Source organism: Rhodnius prolixus, unplaced genomic scaffold, assembly GCF_049639745.1.
Source record: "Rhodnius prolixus isolate KJV_2025 unplaced genomic scaffold, Rpr scaffold_1, whole genome shotgun sequence".
Taxonomy (NCBI): Eukaryota; Metazoa; Arthropoda; class Insecta; order Hemiptera; family Reduviidae; genus Rhodnius; species Rhodnius prolixus.
The window spans coordinates 20,551,430-20,573,162 of record NW_027411581.1 but is presented as its reverse complement, the minus strand read 5'-3'; the positions used below and the strand labels follow the sequence as shown (position 1 = coordinate 20,573,162).

Below are 21,733 nucleotides of genomic sequence, written 5' to 3'. Positions count from 1 at the left end.
TCACTGGGCGAGGCAGTGGCTGAACTTGGTGGTTCATTAGTGTGGCAACTGTTTCAAGCAACATGTACACACTTCTTCAAAAATACACTTCGTACAATAAAAACTGAGGATATCCTAAAGTTGCTTGCTGGATTTTTGGTATTACTTTCTAGTCTCATCGAATAACTTCTTGATTTTAAACATTATTATTTTGAATTCTGTAAGAAATTGATTTGAGTTTGAGATAAGTGACTACTTTTTTTTTAATGAATACTTTTGAAAGGATTGTACAATAACTGTCTACTGCAGCTTGAAGATATAGTCCTAAGAGCAGTAAATAAATACTTGCGAGGTCCCAAGAATAGAAAAACTCTCAGGCGAGAGTAATTTACAGAGTTTATTAATGCATCTTCCATAATTTACATTAAATATCTATCCTCCACTACTTTAACACACTAATTACAACCATTGTTTTTACAAAAATGACACTATGATTAAATTAAATAAAACATTATACACCATATTGTGGAGTCTCAATAGATATTCAGAACGCAGTGAACGCATTTCTGTAAGGCACCGCCAGATTCAAATACAGCGAAGCAAATACCTCAACTTTCTTCACTAAACTGAGGAAACGCTAGAGCTTAGTTATTTTTGAAATCTGAATGTTCTCTGCAGTTCCCTAATACGGTCCAGACCCATTCTCCCATCTGTGAATGTTGTTAGTTTTACTGCGTCACGACTGGAGGCTTCATTGTGCGTCTAAGCTCACGATCCTCTTTAGAACTTCGAACATCTCAAGTTGCTCTGTTTGATTGTTGGAACAGTATTACTGAGGCGAAATCCACGCTACCCTTATCTTCTGTTTATTCATATAATCAAAGCAGATCTGACTGCATCGCCATGGTTGCCCGCACCAGTGTGAATGAATAGTGTGTTTTCCGTTTTAAAATAATCTTCTGAGGGGTTTCGCCCAGGATGTTGCTATTGAAGCCGCTAATCGGATAGCCAATGAAAAACTACATGTTGGAGGTGTCATATTCATATCTATTCATGTGTGAAGCTCTTATTTCTTTTAAGCTCAACAGAATAGGTATTTTGCCAGAATAAAGTACGCTGTCTCGCACTCCGTCTCAAAAGTTATTTTTTAAAACCTTCAAGTATTTTAAAAGATAATCCGGTTTTGCATTCCAATCAGCCTTAAACTGTTATTATTTCGTTTAATTGCGCTGGAATACCAACTAGCATTGCTAGCTGATATATGATGTAGGTACCCTTATAAATAGCGAGGAATGCATTATTATCTACAACCCATTCACCTTGGCCCAGACATAGTATTTGTTTTTTTTGTTGTAAAACTCTTGAATATATTCTAACATGTTTGAATCAGTTCAATTAGCAGAAAAATATCATTTTTAGATACTTAATTTCCTCTGTGTTTGTTAGTCCACCATTCAAGAATATGTATTGTCCACTACTTCACCAAGATAAGTGCATCGCCTTTCTTTTGGCACGTTGAATGTGACCTCGCTTTTCACTTAGTGCTTGAGTGATCCATAATCAATCTCATGCAGTAGATACCCACCGCTTTCAAAGATTCTGTAGCCAGTTTTACCTTAGTCAATCATTAGGACAACCCATTGTAGCTTTCCTGCAGTTCATGACGTGCTCAATTAAGTACATTTGTGTCTGATTTTCCTTTTTAGTGAAGTGTGACAACTGAGTAAGAAAAAGTCGTATTGTAATTTTTAAACGTAAATTTTCCTAAAATATATTAGCTCTGTATTTATATTATTACACCATATATTAAGTTATAATGTAATACACAAAATGCTTGTGTGCTTATTATGTGAATAAGGGGCGTCAAAAATACTTATCACAGAGATTTCAAATTTTAAATAATTTTTTAAGCCTTCCGACTGAAAGAATTCTCCGTCTGAACATCAGGTGATTCTTGAATTTGTTTTTTCCCTAGGATATCAGAAATTAAAACATTAAAATTACATCGTCCCAAATTTTAAAAGTAAAATGTTAATTTAAAACATTTTCTAAGAAAAATGTATGCCATAGGATTTGAGATATTTAGGGCGAGGACCTGATTGTAACGTAATTTGAAGGTACAGCTCAAGTATCTGCAACAATATTTTTCCTCCATCGCCGTATAAAAGAGTACTTTTTGAAGTCAACTGTCTGTGACTAAGAATACAAATTTAAAAAAATATTGAACAGAATTTACTTTGGTAATAAAAAGGTCGTGTTGAGAGTTTTAATAAGAGTTTCTTTACCAGAAAAATATTAAGTAATTTTAGAAGCACCTGTACTAAAAGTTTCTATTTATTGCTTCAACATTTGAATTTACCATATTCTAGGAGACGCTCACTTTTCAAACGTAACTCAATGAAGCGTGAGATCTACTCCTTAAGTTGGGGGAGTTTCCGTTGAGCCCAACTCCCTGTGGCAGTGCAATTCCAGTCCACTGTTGATACGCACCTCCTTGTACGCGCTCTTTCAATTTTTAGCGTAGCGACGAACTTTTAATTTCAGTTTTTTATTTTTAAAAAATTTCAAGTGTAAAGTGTTTATATTTTTTTTTACTTTTAAATCAAACATGTTATGTGAAGAATGGCCAAATTGTGGTAATTTAGTTAAAGAAAATATTTTACGTTTTAATAATCGTAATCGATTTGACTATAATTCGCATAATGACGCTTTAAAGAAGTTAGTCAAGTTTAATACTGTTGAAAATAGTAATAATTGTATTAAGTTTAATACAACTTCACGGTATAAATCCTGGCAAAATAAACCCATAGAACTGTGTAATTCTTGTCGATCGCTTCTTAATTCTGGATTTAATAGTCCATCTTTGAAGGTAATTTTACTTGAATTTATTCTTTACATTTCTGTTTAATGACTTACTGCAGCTTTAAGGAGTGTTTTATTTGTTCCAAAAATTCATAAGGGTTCTCATATTCCAACATTTTGCTTAGAATCAGTCGTAAAATCTGGTGTGAACAGTTTTCTCACCAACATTTTCTGCTACAAAATTAAATTTTCATGAAAAATAAATTGTTGCTATTTTCCCAAAAGTGTATTTTATTGAATTTGCTTGGAGAAAACAAAAAGAAATGACTTCAACTAATTGTTAATTGTGCACTTTGTTTAGTACTTATTTGTATACTTCCTCGCAATCCCTGCGCATCTTGCTAAATGCAATTAATTTGACATTTTTAATCGATGCGACCGTTTCCAGGAAAACCTAAACAAAGTATTTTAATAAAGTTCAGTTGGTCAATTTTCTCGAAAAGCCTTTTTTATCCGTTCCAATCAGAAGTACCTAAACCAAAATATCAAGTTCAAATTCCCCCTCGATTTGAGTTTATTCATTCTGCCAGACGAATAATGAATAAAAAAACAAAATTAAAAAAAAACTATTTTTTAATATTCTAGAATCCCTAAAATTGTGTATTTCTGGTGATCGCGTAATGAAATCTTTGTTTTTCTGATATCAATACAACGTTCAAAAGAATTGTTTGATTTCCTTACTTTTCTTTTTAATGTTTTCTAATCGCTAAGAAAGTGTTAATCGCTAAGAACTGAAAGAAAACTGTTAATTCAAAGTTTTTAAGCTAACAGTTTTAAATTAAAAGTTTGAAGTACGAGTATATAAGGTGTGGAATGTGATTTTACGGAATAGATTTCAAGTTACTTCTTTTCTTATCTTCTAAAAAAAAATGGAGCTACACAATGAGTCCCTAAATGATTCAGTCGGCTATCAAGGGATATATTTATTGGATTGTGTTTGTACAGAAAAGAACATTTCGTTGTAGTATTTCTCACCAGGTTTTCGTCCTAACTTTCCTTTGGTTAGAAATTTGTACATAATTAAACGTAATTTTTATTTTCTCTAATACTTTGGCCTCATGCACTTTCCCTTGGGATTGATTACTAACAAAAGTGCGAGCAAACTCTTATACTACAAGTATTCGTATACCAAAAATTGTTTAAAAATTTATTGTAAAGAATTCGTAAAGATTGGAGTATAATAGGCAAGTCAGCCAAAAGATTACAGTTTTATGCCGTCGTCTTACGTATTGTGTTGGAAGAGTATTGTGCTATAGTCTATCTCATGTGATACACTATTCAAAAATGTAAGTAGCGGTATCTATAATCCTTTCCCATATCTGAATACTCTTTTGTTATCCTGAATGGAAGTCGAGTACACCAGTTATGTGACAACATACTTCTGTTCTTTCTTCACCTTCAATGGACAATTGTTCTCTCTCTGTCACTTACTCTTCGCGTTATCCTTGGTTATCAGAAAATTTTTTCACAGACAAAGAGTTAGCGTGTCTTTGCATAAATACCTCTATTTGTTTTTGTTTATGTATTCTTTTCTAAAACGCTAAATTTTGGTTTTTCAGATAATTTTGATTAAATTAATAAATGCGTCCTGCTACTGTATCCAGTTTTATCTTGGGATTTTAAGTAAAGTTTTACAAACAATTAATTATATACAGTAAATGAATATTTCCTACTTTCTGTAAACCGTTAGGTATAAAAAAAATAATAGATTTTCCCAGCGGATAACCTAAAAAATTGTATTAATTGTTTTTAATGAATTGGAAAGTTTGGATATTGTACTTTGCAGGTTGCGTTTATGCAAAATAATAAAAATGGTTCTTACATGTTTTTATTATGCTTTTCAGATTTTCGTTTCTCGGTTCTCAATGTTCGAAATAGTGTTCCTAGAAATTGATTTATTTTTAGCTTAACTCAAGGAAGCTAATATCAGTAATTTTAAATTATTTTTTCGTTTTTGTTTTGGTGTCAATTGGAAGACCTGAGCAAATGATTAAGTTTGAAATCGTTCAACTGAGATGAATCACTTTTTCCATTTTTCTGAAAATAATTTTCTTTTGCATTGGCTTTTCACTATTCAGCCATTTTTTGTTTTTCTTTATGATCTAATTACTATGAGCGTCATAATTAGAGTAGAAGCAGTTACAGCATTCTTAAAACGTAAATCTGACTACCCTGGTCTCTTCAGTTTATATTTTAAAGAACTACCTTCCTCTTTTTATAACGCCGCCTTGCTTACCTTCACCCATTTTGAATAAGCAGAAAATACTATTTGACTCAGAACCACTTAAAGCAACCTCCCTGTTAATTTCGTCCAATAAATATTATTTCCACCTTCTCAAGAGGACTATCTTGCTATTTGCTAGATTTATCGACAGGGCATTCGTTGATTCAGGGTAACATTGTTTGGACCTTCATAGGCAATTTCAATACCTTATTGCACAGCATTGGAAGTTCTCCGTATGCAAATTTTCTGTATTTTGTATAGGTACACAATAAACAGGAGAGGGATTAAGTTTTTCCTGAGCTTTCTGTGCTTCAATTGAGCTTGCTTCTGCTGCAACGTACTGGAGTAGCGATTTGTTAGTGGCTATTGAAGCCCTCTTTCCAAAACTCAATAAACGTTTGTTACTTAGAAGAATGGTAAAGTGGTAAAAAGCAAAATTGCTAATTTTGTTTTTTTTTATCGTGAAACATATAATTGTTTATCGGTTCTCAGCCTTTTGGCTAAGATCAAAGTGTAGTATCTGTTCTTATCAGCTTAATCTCTGGTAAGGCGCCACGGTAGTCGAACGGTTAGAAGGCGAGACCTGTAAAGCTAATATACGAGTATATTGTGGTACTGGGTTCGATTCCCGGTCTTAGGCCTTGGATTTTATTTAATGGTTAATAAAATTTTACAGTAAAGTACGATATGTTTGCTAGTCGCCTCCGTCCACGTCATCTAATTTATAGTTGGACGTAAAGTTCGCCTGAAAAAATAGGCAATTACTTTACTACTTTGCTTTTTTACTTTTATATAATCCTTTAATTTCCAGTGACCTAATATTGAACCAAATACCATACTAAATCTCGTAATCTCTTTTAAATGTTCTTTTGCTTTCTTTAAGGCCATTATAAATTACCTATTTATTTCGCACAGAATATTGGTGCTTGTTTCCCTTAAGAGAATTTAAACTATTTCTACATTCTACAATTTGCTATTATAATTTTTCATTAATTATCCCCCCCTCTCGCTGTCCGTACAATCGTTTACGTAGACCATAGGATAAACAATACTGTTAATAAATTTTGTACATTCGTCGCCTCTATTCATAAATAAGTTCAAGTAACAAAAATTGTAAACTTAACATATCTAAATAAGGTTAGATGTTTAGTCTAGGAACTAGATCGTCAAGTATTTATGCTTACAAGTGCCCTATCCTAGTCACAACATTTCTATGGCTCTAGATAGATGATGTAGTCTGCTAAGCGTTAGTTTTATGAATTCAAATTATACATACATGTACAGTACATATATATGTATGTATATAATAAGTTTCTTGCCTATGTTGCGTTCTCATAATTGACTTCGTAAATACATTGATTTATTACAATTAGAATATTAATTACTGGTAAAACCTTAATCGTTAATTATTTTGTATTTTTTTAAAATATTTGTTTGTTTTTTTTACAAAACAATCTACAGTTCAAATTTTTTATTACTTTTAATTTGAAAATAATGTTCTTTCTACATGCATTGAGGAAAGTGAATTTATTTATTTTTACTTCCTTAAGTGGAAATATCGCGTCAGATATTTTCAAACAGTTTTTCACATTAGCCGGAAAAGATTGATTTATCTCGTTTCCCTCTTTGAGTCACCACGTCTTTGTTGCTCCCTCATTCTACGCGTGTGTGTGTGTGTGACAGAAAACCGAAGTAAATTCCAACGATTCTACTACAGGATTTGTTAATAAAATTTTGGACAAAGTTGACATTTTAGTGAAAGAATTTTTCAGTTTTCTCGAGAAGCTTTTGTTTTTAAGTCACTTAACCTTTTTTTTTAATTTAAATTAAGCACATTTCTAATATTTTTGCGATCAAGTATCACATCATCTCTTTACATAACAACCCCTAGAATTTGCCACTCTAATTGATTCCACCTTTCAATCAAAATAGTACCTCATTGCAAGATGTTACCTCTTTTTTCTAACGCTGAACCTTCTTGTAAGAACTTGCCACCTTCATTATGAGCGACTAAGATCATTTTCCTCATCCATCGAGTCCTTCTTTAAACGAACTTATCAACTTATTTAGAGCAGCCAAGACTACATTTCTCCAATTTCATCTTTGAATATTAAATATTAATCATTGAAATTCTAGTTTGTAAGCAGCAATGAACTACTTCGTTGTTAGGGAATTATTGTCCAAAAAATTCATCTCCGTCTTCAATGTTCAAGTAACTAATATCAAGTTAGTTTAAATCAGGTTCAAACCAAGTGTGACAAAATGGTTCAAATTGCTTATACATAATGAACTAGCCAAATGTTGAATGATGACTCACTGAGTGTGAAAAGATGTTCTAATTTCTCATAGTGAGGTACCAAGCTGGTTAAAGTGTGATCAGTTTAATGAGTGAAAAATAATATACTTACCAAGTGTACAAAAAAATGAAATGATTAATTAATAAACAAAAACCTATTGTTTAATTTTAATTAACAAAAAAGTGTAATTAGGTTAATAAAAAGTTTTATTTGACTGAAAAAAAGTTAAATACGACTAGAGAAAATGCCACTAAACAGAATTCAGTTTGAACAGTACTAAGTTAAGAGAATCAGACTAGGTTTGGACCATTTCTCGACCAAAGAGATGTTGGCTCCCTTCTTCGTCCTGTTTGCTTTACCCGCTTGCACGCCGCATTCCTCTGTTATTCTTCCAACTTTTCACTTTTTCTCCTCTGACGGGCCAACTACTCTTGGCAGATGTACGTGTTGTTCGTGTAATTTTTTCCACAACTTTAACTTCGCAAAAGTATTTATCACACATTCCAATTTATAACTTGGTTCATTGTGCTAGTGAAATAGCACTGAAATTCTGTCAACTTGTTTTTTGTTACCTTTTTCTTTGTGTTCATAATTTCTTACAGCAAATCTTGCTAAGATATAGAGTTGAAGGAAGTATCACTTTATTGATAGATTTGTCAGGACATTTCCTGACATTTTAGAAGCGTAAATTATACCGCAACCAAAAGTTCAAGAATCTCTTTCTTCGGAAAAAGAAATATTCCCAAAAAATGTACGAAGTTTAAAATATTTTATTGGAACCATTAAATAAAAACTCTGATTTTCACGAGTAAGTCAAGCATTAAAATATGTTAATTTTTTCTATGAATCATGAAATAATACAATTTAAATTAGATTATATATATTTTAATCCAGGAAATGAAATAATTTGTGTGATTATAATTATACATTATAAAATATACAGTATAAAGTTTTAGAGATTTCATTTACCGCTACTACGATCGTCTCAAAATGGCCTCCAACAACTCGAATTTATATTAGTGATTAGGCTTTACGTTAGCATGAATTGCACATTACAGGGGAGTCTACCTTCTCCCAAAAAGGGGTTCTTTAATAAATTTTTTGGGTAAAATATTTCAATTATAGATCTTTTCAGTTATAGATCTTTATATGCGATCAGTATCCTAATAATAATACTTTTTCTTAGATGGGACAAGAGAAATGTAATAAGGAATAGTAATCCCCACTTTTTCAATTCTATAATTCTTAATTCCATCCTACGTGGCTTACAATATCATAAGCAAAGATGTAAATTTTCTCAGTTCCTGAATAATCTAAATTTCTTGTACTTACACTTTCTGTTATATTGATTTTTTTACCTTATTTAATTTAGCTTTCACCACTATTCAGACCATAATCTTTTAATTATTCAAAAAATGAGTATTTTTTTTTTGTTTTTATTTATTTAACAGAATGCAAATTGAATTAAAGCTCTAATATACTTTCTTTTTAGTAGTCATTTATTCTTAAAATGATATTCTTCTTTTTCTATGTTTTACTAGTTGTTTAGGATCAGCCGTTACACTTTGTCCTTGGGGGAAGAGTTCTTCCCATAATTATATCTAGTTTCTTAGACCGGAACTGTTCCGCAGCACTTGTTCTTCAAAAGTATAAACCATCCCCACTTCCGGTGCTCCGGTGCTCTCGGTCTTGTTTTATTTATATATATAACTGCATTTTTTGCCTTCTGTTTTTCTTCTTATCTTTTTAATGAATTTATTAGAAACAGTTTTTAAATGAAAGTAAAATATTCACTTCGTTCCCCTTACTGTCGATCTTACAATTTTAACTGGTAAATTAGCTTAGTATTCAACTACCTCCAGTTTTATCAGATAGAGGAAGCTGTCTATGTTTTGGAAAAAGGCAAGAGTATTTAATATATTTAGTTCTCAGGATAGACACACTGTGGCCTCAAGAAGGCACGTGATAGTGTGAACAGATGCGAAGTGGACAATGAAGTAATGGTGAACCTGAATAACCTATGCTAAGTTGGTAAAACCATTTACAGGATGCCATTTATGCAGAGCAGGTCCCCCTTTTCATATCATTCGATGAAACGGCCAAGTCAGGGAGATACTTTGGTCTGCATTCGTGTAAGCTTCACCTTCATGTGAGATAAGGAATTCGATCGGTTTATAGCGATGGTTTCCAAGCGAACTAGAATATTAATGTATTACGATAGATTATTCGTGAATGATAAGGACCATTTTCTAAACAAACCTTCTTAAACGCAAAAGAAAGCTTGAAATCAATGAAGAAAAGTCCAAGTATACTACGACCATACCGAGTGTTAGTGAGATTTCCATTATTAGATGGTTGTTACTTTTTCGAAGAAGCAAGAAAGTTAGTTCATCTGGGCGCACTCGTTGCAACTTTTTGAAATTAAAAGACGAACAATAGCGGCCATTATTAGTTATGGCTTGAGTAGATAATAAGGGGAACTAAGTTGCAGATGTACCGCTCATCCATACATGTACTAAGGAACCAAATGGTAACTGAGACTCTAACCAAGACGGTCGCAAAATTCTCTGCAGATGAATATAACCTGCTGTTTCTACTCTCTGAGATTAGTAATTTCAGAAAAAACTAGTTAAAAAATTTAAAAACCTCAACAAGAATTATAAGACGTTGTTTGGAAAGTGTAGTATAAATGGCTGTGGTTGTGAGTAGGCTGCCCTCTATAAAGAAAATCGTGAAAAGTTGGTTGGCACTTTACTGGAAAAACCGCTTGGCTTTATTTTTTCATAACCTGGTTCATTTTACGGTCATCAATTATTCATTTCTGTTTAACTGTAATCACCGGTACATTTCATTATCGTTTATTTATTATAATAAAACAAAGTTGGCAATATTTTTAGATTTAAAAAAACCTATTCGGGGAAAACAATGAAGAAAGGCTGACATGGCAACATATAAAAAATCTCTGAAGAATTTTTAGAGCTGTCCGCCAAAAATTTTATTTGTAAACTTTTATTTAAGGAATTTCTACAAAAAAAATTGCGTCTAATCTTCTGATTAAATCTAAATTTAATGCCATGTATTTGAGCTTTCACTGATTTATGTGTACTTACTATCGAAGATAATGATGTAATCTGTAGACGAAAATGGATAAAACCAGATTTTAGAACCCTCAGTAAGCCCAATTTCGAAAATTGATCATTATATATCTACTCACAGAAGTAAGAAAGTAAAATTGAAGTTTACGTTTACAAGAACTCATTAAGATTTAATTTAAACTGACATTACAGAGAAAACTTGGAAAACAATTAGAGCATGGCTAAACAAGGCTCTTGAATTAATTAGCTGTAATAATTAATAATTTGTAATTGTTATACATAATAATAGATATACAGTTTATTAAGTTAATTAATATTCTAGTTTCATCGTCTTCACCGTATGTTGTCCATCATTTTGTCCATCTTATTTGATATCCAGTTTATTTATTTAATATCGGTTTATGAAGCGTTTTTACAGTTGTTCCCAAATTTTTTTTCTTAATTGGCTCTAAAGATTTACTTTTATCAATCATTTTCCCTAAACTTGGCGAGCTGGATATTTTTTTTATATAAATTTCACTAACGTTTGAAACATGTTTCCGGGTCAAAGAAATTATGAGGACCTGGAGAGCATATTGTCGCATTACTAACCTGCATCTAAGCTGCTTAGATAAGGATAACAGATTGAGTGAGCTCAATATTATTAGAAAATTCTCGAAACAATACACAAAAGAAGGCCTTGCTAGAGTACTTTTCAGGTTGCTAAGCTTAGAGACAGAAAGTTCTATTAAAAATGTTTTGTTCTTTATCGGCTCTAGAGCCCATTTAGTGGCTCTGATCTCCTTGTTTAATGCGGTAACTTTCCAAAATATTTGGTGTTCAGCATGCTGCTGTAATTCTGAGCAATATTTGGTGCGCTGCACATTATTCTGTCACTTGTTTGTACGTACCATTCTAATCACACGGCCCAACGTAGTCTACACAATTCACTGACATTCGGTAGTTATATGGAACTGAAATAGACGCATTAATTCCACATTAAAACGGAGTTCACTCCTTAGAGAAGACCCTATCTAGTAGGTCTATATATTTGCTAGAAAATCTCCCTTTTTAATTTTAATTACAGTTTTTCAACTACCTTCGTTTATGAACTAGGCTTTCAAAACGGATGAATGTCTTGTAGAGGATTTACTTTTGTATTTGTTGACTGTTCCCAAAAAAGCATCTTCTTTCTTGGATACTCTTCTTGAACCCAACGTAGACATAGTTATTTCCCGCATTGCTGATGTCCAAATAGTTAAGGCATCCTTAAAGTCTCCTTTATCTACAACTAGTGTGTCCATTATTCTGTTCCTTCTGCGTGCATAAATTGTTAATGCTTATTGTTATTAAGAGGTCGCAATATTGAAGGTCTACATTTGCGTAACCACAGTTTGTACATTCAATTAATGTACCTTTTAAAATTATTAATAAAAACAAAGAATATACACTCTTTTCTGTGGTCTGGGAATAATTGTGAGAAGCTATTGCATTGGTCATTAAAATGTTACGCCATTTCATTGAACATGAACTTAGTTGAAAGTTTGTGATCATAATTCCTATCACGATAAACAAAAATAATAAAAACAATAAACTGTCATTATTTAGGAATGTAGCAATAGGCAATTTTTTTTTTTAATTTTTTTTTTGCCATTGTTTCGTTGTAATTGTTATGCCATTGCGTTAAAATTAATAACCAAACATCTCAGTAGGTTACCGCACAGAGTATGTTTCCCAAAAAGTTACGATGAGTAATTTACTAAAAAATAATTTAGTAATTTACTTTTAACTATTTAATTAGTAATCTACAATGCCCACACGTTAGTAACAGTTTAATAGTGTCTTAGTTTGGAATAATTTCCTTTTGCGGTTGTATTAAATCTGGATTACAACTGCAGATAAGATTCACATATTTTTGATAGGCTGCGTTTTTCATTTGTATAAGTTCATTGACTTATTGCTAAAATTTTATACATTAGCACTATTCATATAATACTTTTTCTCACAATAGAAATCTCATCTGATTACGTTTGCAGGTTTGCTGTTTTTACAAAGATTAACATTTTGTTTAACTTTTTGATTACTTTTTACCTAAAATGGAGGAATCAAATGAAAAAAAAATCACTTGATGCAAAATAGTATAAGTTCTTTGGCTAGATAAAGATAGAACAAAAATAAAGACGTCTTTTTAGAAAATAAGAAGCTGTTTCAATGTTCTCAATGAAAAACAGCATTGGCCAATTTTTAAATTTCCTGCAATTCGAAATTTAGTTCCTACGAAAAGAGTACGATTAACTATGTAGCAAGCTTCATGCGAACAGTTAATTTAGTCAACAAATCATATAGATGCTTAAATTACAAACCATCCACGTTGCCCTGAACCAGAACTGATTCATATCATAATAATGCCTAGTTACAATTACCTCAACTCAAAGTAGACTTCCCGCCAGGTCTAACTTGCTGTTCTTGAACCCTTCCCCATTTTAAAGACACATTTTTGTGACCTAGAGTAGATGTCTTTTGACTGAAGCTGCTTCAAACTCTTTTTTTAACACTTCTTTGTAATGTGGTGCCACGATTTTCGCGGAGAGGACAGGTCTGGCTATCAATCAACCTAATATTTTCCCAAACCGGGACAAGAGTGCCTGCTTTTATAATTATCCTCCGATATTTTCGAAGTAAATTAGATGGTATCCAACTGCCAGGTTTTTCAATTTATATAGCTTTCCACCGACCAAACATTGTTTAAGGAATGTAAAGTAATTTGTCCGACAGATATTTCCTTCTACTGCGAGAATCCTTCTGACCGTGTCTATGTCCAATTCGGCTAAGAGTTGAATTTTTTCTTATTCTTCCTTAGCCAATTGGTATGTGTCACGTAAGATTGGATATGTTGTGGCTTAGAATCTACTAGAAACATTCACCTCTTTTAATTCAGAGTGTCGACTATTGCTCGAACGAAGTAGCATACACTTATTTCGTACAAGTTAATGAGCTAACTGAACTGTTAGCTCGAATAATTGTTTTTTTTCAAAAATCTTAACGAGAAGAATAAGGAAAATGTTTTCTTTCGACTGTTTAGGGCGAAAACTAAAAGTTATATGCAAATTTTATATTATGGTTTAATGCTTATGTTTTATATAATGAAATTATATGTTGCATCATATTCTGCTTTTATCAGTAGTTACCGTAAAGTCAAACATTTATCTGATTAGAAATTACGAAGATTCAGTAAATTTTGTTTTATATCTGATGATTGTCGGTTGAAATAAAAAATTGTCTTTAGATCATCCGCATCCTTGATTCAATTGATGTTATTTATCTTGTTGTTGATTGAAAATTATTTTTTTCCAGGGTGCTGGTCATGACAGATCTGGTATTTACATTAAATCCGTTGTTAAAGGAGGAGCTGCAGATGCGGTAAAATGCATACTTATCATATGAATATTTTTATTGGAAGAATAACAAAAAAAAAAGCGTAATTATTGCATTTTGTTTCAGGATGGAAGATTACAAGCAGGTGATCAACTCCTCAAAGTAGATGGACAGAGTTTAGTCGGAATTTCACAAGAGAAGTACGGAATTTTATTTATCTATAAAACTGGCAATTTTCATTCAACAAATTTAACAGAATAGTATCCAAATCTCATTATAATTAAACTTCCGGTTGCTGCAGATTTGGCCCAAAAGCTTATTGTGGCCATTGAGGCACCGAGTGGAATTAACGAATTAGATTTTCTGTTATTGAGTTATGGTGACAACTCACAGAACATATCCGCATCCTTCTACTCAGAAAAATTTGTAAAAGCAACTTCTTTTTCTTAATCAGAGGAGGGCCCCCTATAAACAGCTCAAAATCGAAAATCTGGCCAATCGCAATATCTACAAATTAACTTTTAAATTTCTTTTACGAAAAAATTTGTAAAAATAACTTTTAAATTTTATTTACAGAGCTGCAGAATATTTGGTACGAACAGGACCTATAGTGACACTGGAAGTAGCAAAACAAGGAGCTATTTACCATGGACTTGCGACCCTTCTTTCTCAACCTTCGCCTGTTATAGGGAGAGGTAAACCATCATAAAATAAACCATTAAAGTTAGGAGAGTTTATCAAACGCCATAATGTCTCATTTACAAAGGACACTTATTTGTGATTATATTTTGTAAAGCATAAATAATTTTAGTTCAGAGAGAAAATGCCTTACTCTCATAAATCCTTCTTGCTGCCGGATTTGGCCAATCTTTGATAGTTCAGTAAAATGGTAATTTCAGAAAGGTTTTTTTAACACTTGATTGAATAATACTCATGTTTGCGACTGTAAACATTGATGTTTGTTATTTAGAAAAATCGATCGAAGTGATACTGATAAACACATCTCAAAAATGAAGTATGTTCAAAAAGGTGTCCTCATATAATCAAGGATTTTGTAATTTAGATTAAACTGTTGAATTGTCTAACTATCTAAATCTAATTTCTAATGGGGCATTCGGATTTAAATTTCTAGTGATTGTTAAATAGTGCTTAAAACCAAATTTACGAAAAACTAACAAACCTAACTAACATATTTCCTTGCAGCTACTTCCTCACACTTGCAAACGGGTCTTGGCAAATCATTAGGCGGTGTCCCAAAGAGCATGTCAATGGGGTGTTGTAGCGAGCGTCTAGCTTCATATAGCTATCCAGAAGATATTGAGCCTCAGTGTTATCCTACACGTCCTGATTCTCCGACTGTTCTTCGCATTTCTGTACCCATTATTACAACTACCCCTCCACCTCCACCGAATACAATTATACAAAACATACCTCCAACTAATTTGCTTACCGTGCCCGTAAACAATCCTAATTGCTATAAATTACCACCAGAAAATAATTTACGACTTCATGAAGATATATTTCAAGAACATCAAGCTCGTCTTGTTAACTGTGATTCTGAAGATGCTTCAGCAACGTTGAAAAGAATCACCCCTGTTGTGGAAAAAATTGATGTTATCAGATATCCTAAAGGTGATGAAAATGAAGAAACCACTGGGCCAGACTGGTTTAGTAGTAGTTTAGAAAGGGCTAAAGAACAATGCCCTGGAAGATGGGTCCCTCTTAGTACGACCAAACTTTGGAAAAGTGAAATTTATTTGTCTAGTACTGGTGAATGGGATTTCGTTGATGAGACCAAAAAATCTACTGCTAAGTCAATTAGACAACGTTCAAAATCTGTTGGTAACATTTTGGAGACAAATCTTTCTAGTTCTTCAGAATGTAGTTGTAATAATAACGCTAACTCTCCAAGATCTACGGATTCAGCGTCTGATACAGGACTAAAAAAGGTTAATAAAAGTCTTCATATAGACTCTAAAGAACTAGAAATTAATAGTAATAAATTAACATCGGAGGAACGATTACAAGCTCTTAAAGAATTAGATGAAATTGTCAGTGGCATAAGTAAAATTACTGAATTCGGAAACAAAAATCTATTAAATCCAGAACTAAACACTGTTAAATTACATCCATGTGTTAATGAAGAATTAACTGGGAATAATTTTTCTAATCCATGTAGCTCACCATCGAAGCAAGAAAAAACACCATGTGATAGTTCTGCTTCTAGTTCAGCTGAAGGAGATTTCGAATACGGTAGTGGAAGGGTGGCTGCACTAGCAAAACATTTTACCCAGTTAGGAGAGGCGGGCATTATTAGGGGTAAAGGAGGTAAACTTAAAGGTTTAGACGGAACTCGTTTAGAACGCAGTGTTAGTAAATCCGAACCCAACATCAGTACAGAAAATGAAATAAGTCCCAAACCCGGAGATGTTATATTGCCTCCTTCAGCATTTACAAGCGAGAATGCTTCTTTTAATTTAGTATTAAAGACAAGGGGCTTGAGTCCAGTAGGTTTTAGTATGGATAGATTAATTGATATTGGACACGGTGTAATAATAAAAGAAATTAAAAATGATATTAATGTAAATAGAGATGATAAGACTGAAAATGCTAAGAAGCGAGATGCCAAAAGTAATTGGACACAAACAAGTCCATCAAAATCTGATGAAGAACCATCTTCATGTTCACAAATTTGTGAAACAGCTAGTAAAGAAAATTTATCTATGCCAACTAATTCAATGTTTGGTTCAACAAAAACAACAACCCACCAAATTGCTGAATGTAAAACATTAAGAAGAACTCCGATGTTGTCCTCAAATAAAAAATCGATTAGTGTCGATGAAGTGGAAATGAGACGACGAGCGCTGAATTCAAATCTTCATAAGCATTACAGTCTTATTGAATTGGCGGAAGGAGAAAAATTAGGTTTAAAAGAAAACAAAGAAAAAAGTGATGAAGAACAAAAATCAGATAAAGAAGAGAACTCTGTAACTAACTTTCGTACTTCTGAAAGTATACATCGTACTTATATGGGCGGCAATAGTGTGAGAAGCATGAAACGGTGGTTAAGTGTAGATGAATCATTTAGAACTAACGGATGGTCGGAAAAATTAAAAGAAAAAGATAAATTAGATTTAGGTTCCACTAAAGATATATTGAGGCGTAAATGTAAGGTTGACGCGATAAAAGGTAGGAAAAATAGGCGTGCAAAAAAATTAGAACTTCAGAGAAGTTTTGTAGTCACTCCGATCAAATTGAGCCAAATGGGAAAGGATGTTGACTGCAATACACTGTGGTGCCGCAGCCTAGATCCAGGTGGAAGTGAGAGTCCTGAGCGAGACGAGAGCCGTAAGCTGTGAGAACTATTCCTGCTTTTATATGTTGTGCAAGCGTCTCTTTTAGATGTTTTAGCACGCATATCTTTTTTAAGTTTCTTTCTCTTATTTCTGTTTCGTTTTTTTTATAATTGATGTTCGTAATTTTTCAGTTATACGTCGTTTTATCCATCGCAGTTGAAAGAAGAACATAATTCTTCTTTGTTTTTTTTTTGCATTAGCGTTTTATTATTATTTGGTATATTTTTGCAAGTTAAACTAGCTCCTTTAATTTTGACCAAGGTATTATCTCACACATTCTCTTTTTATTATTTTAGAAAAAGACTCTTTATGTTTCGTTAAAATAATGAGAAGGCATGATTAAAATAATATAGTTATAATAATAAATGAGCATGATTGTATTTTCAGTTTTGCTTTAGTTTTGTACTATTGGAATTCTTCATTATATTATTTTTTTTATGCATGTATGTTAAATTATTCTGTAAATATTTTAAAAATATATCTGATTTAAAAGTGATACTAGAGAAATGTAAAAAGCTTGGTGAAAGTTATTTTCAAAAACCTTGCTGTATTAGGTTTCCTGTCTTGTTAAGTCCACCTGACTAGTGAAGGAGAATACTACTTTTCCCTTAAGTATAAAATAATTCAGAGTGCAGTAAATGGAATCTGCTGCAGCCTGTAAGCTTTTTAAAATGAATTCAAAAATTAGGGTAGAATTCAAGAAGGAGTGTATTAGTTATATTAAATATAAAAATAATATTTCTTTTCTAGTTATTTACATTTGTAAATAGATCATTAAATTTGATATCAAAACCAGTAATTAATGTTAATAAGTAAAACATAATTTTACAATATTAAAAGATAAATTTACTTCCGTACAAAGCTCAAAATTTTCTGGAATATATTTGTTATTTAGTAGCAGTTCTTATTTGAACTAAGAATTTGCTAGCTTAAAACATGTCCATAAAGTTAAATGCAATTAAATTCCTTTGATTAATACTGGTTTAAAAGATTTTAACCTCTTATCATAATGATTCGTTAAATTAATACAAATCTAAATAAATCCTCTGGAATAGCGCACGAAAGCTGAAGACTTTTTTGGAATATTTTTTAATGTGAGAACAATACTCATTAACTCCTAGTTTAGTAGAAACGTTTTAGACGCAACTTTTCACTTCTTAAGGTGTGCCAAAACCGTACGAGTCATTCTGAAATTCATTCCCCAGCAAAAAGAGTGCTAGTTTACCTCAAGGATTTTCTCAAACCCTATCTCTTCTAGAAGATAAAGCTTCTAATGATAATTCTTGAAATTCTTAATGATGTTTACTTTGCTGAATTTTATGAATCTTACTAATTTACTTTTACCTTAAGCAAGTTCAAAGAGAACACATTTTGCGGTACCGAAAAGATATCCCTTCTCCTTAAATGGTTTAATAGGAACTCTCATAAAAAACGTAATCTGAGGGCATACTTCAAATAGTGCACTTTTGTTTAGTTCATGTTAAATTAGAGACAGAATTTCTATAAGCATTATTGTTTTTTGTAGGCCCCCGAAGGATGAGCGAAAGGGATTTACCTTCACGTGTACATAGCGAGCAACAGAATCAGCAAGGAAGGGGACAACATCCCCCTCACGTTCCCCAGATGCACAGTTCCAAATCTGTTCCTTCCCTTAACAGTGAGTGTAATATTTCACAAAAAATTGTGTATCTTTATTGTGTGACTCTTAATTACTAATTTATTATTATTTATTTTTCAGCTGGCAATCACGATTTAGAGAGACCTATGATGAATATGAATCAAACTGTGATAGGAACTAGTACTATGCCTAGACCAAACCACGAAGTATTTAATCCAGGTTATAGTAGAACATCATCCACAAATAGTATTCCACAAAAATCTTATGAGGGCCAACCACCTCACAACGCACATCAAATAAGATCCAGGTAATATGTAATAACAATACAAAAATGAATTCTTGCTGAATAATTTTGCATTAAACTAATATTATTGGTAATATTATAGATCAAGTCAAAACCTAACTGATCATCGTCCAAACACACTCCCTGGAAATCATATAGGACCAAGACAACCATCCAATCCAAATTTGATACCAAACAATTATGGTGGACACCAATCACCATATGGTCCTCCAAATCAGCAGCCATTAAGTCCATATCAGCAACATCATTTGACGCACCCAGGCAATCAACAACCGTATCAACATCATCAACCTCCTCAACATATACATCAATTGCCAAGCATACAACAGCAGAACAGTCCAGTGGGGGATAATGGGGAACGATTTTATCAAAACTTGAGTATATATAGAAATCAAGAAGTTCACAATGGTTATCCACCACATCATAACGGTGTTGGTAGAGGCAAACTACCCAGTCCACAAGATGAGAGGTATTGCTTTTTCAAAATATATGAATATCGAAAGGAACAAAGGTTGAATATAATTTATTCATCACCTATTAAGAACATAAGCATATCTTATCACAATTAAATCAACTGTCAACAGAGATGAGTAGCTCTTTCTAAGCTGTAATTAATTCTTAAATATACCACAAAGCTAGCTGTTACAGTAAGTAGGCTGTCAAAAGTTAATTCATTAAAGGCGTTAATTATTTTTGTATCACAAACTTTTCGTTGCCTCTCAATATTTACAATTTTTTCATTTATACCTTAAATTCATAGTTTTTACCTTCAAAACTTACTTTCATGACTATTTTATTATTATTCTACTATAAAAAAGAGTTTTTTCTGTTTAACAATTGTAATAATTGTTCATTATGACAAAAATATTTTGATTGCATACTATTTTAACATACTTTCCATATCCTTTTTAATTTTATAAAGCTTTTTGAGCTTAGTACGCAGTAGATATATATCTTGCTTATATTATATTAATCTTTGTAATTAACTATACAAAACGAAACCTTCAATGCACCTTGGCAAATCCATTAATGAGTAATTAAGAAATTGAACTGAAGAAATAACAGTTTCATTTAAGATAGTAAATAAGAATATTTTTCAAAATTCGCATTAATTTTAGCTACTTTGGGGATACTCTAATTCAAGAACATAACTCAATTTAAAATTATATCTCTGCCTTTCTAGAAGAGCAAACTTCATATAACCTTTCTGCCATTACAATTCTTTTTTATATAATTTATGTAAGCGTTCCTTTGAGTAAAAATCATAATTTATTGTAGGAACCCAGGAGCAATGCAGAAAAGTCTAAGAGGATCTCAATCATCTTTACAAAGTAGATCAACAGAATCAAATGCAAATATTGCCAGAGATAGACCTGCATCAGCATATCTTCCAAACAATTATCATGGACAATTACCTCCGCAGGTAAAATTGTTTGATTTGTTTAAGTTTCTGATTTGTTTAACATTCGCTAGAAATAATAAAACTGTCCGGTTGGACAGTTGTATAAGGAAAAAGTGCACGGAAAAGCATAACGTTGAATAACATACAAATTTAATAATTTTTTTTCTCTTTTTCTATAAAAGATAAAATTCCCAAATTTCCTTTATGATATAGGGCAAATCCTCATTTATAACTGTATTTTTTTTGCAACAACCCAGATCTTATAGATTTCGAGAAAAAAGTTTCTGAAAATGAGCAAAAACGTCATTTTCAAAAATTGTTCTTGTTCTTCTTCATCGCTGTTGTTACCTTTGTTGTAAGCTACAAAGAGCCTAAAAGCGAGATCCGATTTTCTTGAATGAAGTATCATTCGAATCGACATTTTGTATAGATTAGCGTTTATGAATTCTCAATTTGGACCTCTTAAAAAAGAGACTTTGTCCCCACGCAAATAAGGTCCTCTCCAAAACTATTATTACTAATATTTCTATAACCCTTAGTCCGATTTTGGTAAAATTAAGCACGAAGAAGTAGTTAAAGCTTCTCTACGCGACTCTTAAGTGCCATAATGATGTTACTCCTCCTAAAGTGAAGTATTGCATATTTGTATATTTGAAGTTTAATTTCTCTTTGTATTTTATTTTAATCACCCTTAATTACTGAAATCGTAGTTTAATTTTTCTTACTTCTCTTTGGAGGAAGTACTTTAATCGCAGTTTAATGTGGCTCATTACATACAAATACCTTCCTATTTTATTCAAAACGTTTTTTCGAGAAAATTAGTTTTGAGGATTCTTTGAGGACCGCAACTATTAGCGTTCTTTAAAAAGATCTCTCCAATCATGGGTATAAGGATTATCCAACCCTTACAATTAACTTTCAGTTTTTTTTTAGGAGATTTTAATGAGATATAGGAGGTAAAATTTTGGAGGATTTCAAATTCATTCAAATTTCAAACCTCTATATCTATCTCTCTTCGTATTGTTCAGAATTTAATAATTCTTTACCGAATTGTAAGGAAAAGTTTTCTCCACATCTGGTATATAGTGCAATGTTTTAGTGATAAAAGTTAATGAAATATAGAAGGTTAAATTTTGGAGGTCTTCCAATTCCTTCAAATTTCAAACCTCTATATCTCTCTTCTTATTGTTCAGAATTCAAAGAACACTTAGATTAAGAATGTAGTTGAAGTAAACTAGTAAC

At 32.2% G+C, this 21,733-nt stretch overlaps 1 protein-coding gene and 1 pseudogene across 14 annotated transcripts in view; both read left to right on the top strand.

The window, feature by feature from the left end:
- Positions 1-21,733, top strand: part of cno (adherens junction formation factor afadin) — a 382,542-nt gene that overhangs the window by 350,956 nt on the left and 9,853 nt on the right. For 10 of the 14 annotated variants that reach the window (XM_074115014.1, XM_074115007.1, XM_074115023.1 and 7 more), the window contains 8 exons: positions 13,791-13,856; positions 13,938-14,011; positions 14,388-14,506; positions 15,015-17,159; positions 18,693-18,824; positions 18,906-19,092; positions 19,172-19,558; positions 20,368-20,512. In XM_074115014.1, coding sequence (XP_073971115.1) covers positions 13,791-13,856; positions 13,938-14,011; positions 14,388-14,506; positions 15,015-17,159; positions 18,693-18,824; positions 18,906-19,092; positions 19,172-19,558; positions 20,368-20,512 — 3,255 coding nt within the window. The remainder of the gene's footprint in view (positions 1-13,790; positions 13,857-13,937; positions 14,012-14,387; positions 14,507-15,014; positions 17,160-18,692; positions 18,825-18,905; positions 19,093-19,171; positions 19,559-20,367; positions 20,513-21,733) is intronic. The other 4 variants (XM_074115065.1, XM_074115054.1, XM_074115073.1 and 1 more) reach the window with 1 other exon arrangement.
- On the top strand, positions 5,546-5,653 carry LOC141446408 (U2 spliceosomal RNA; annotated as a pseudogene).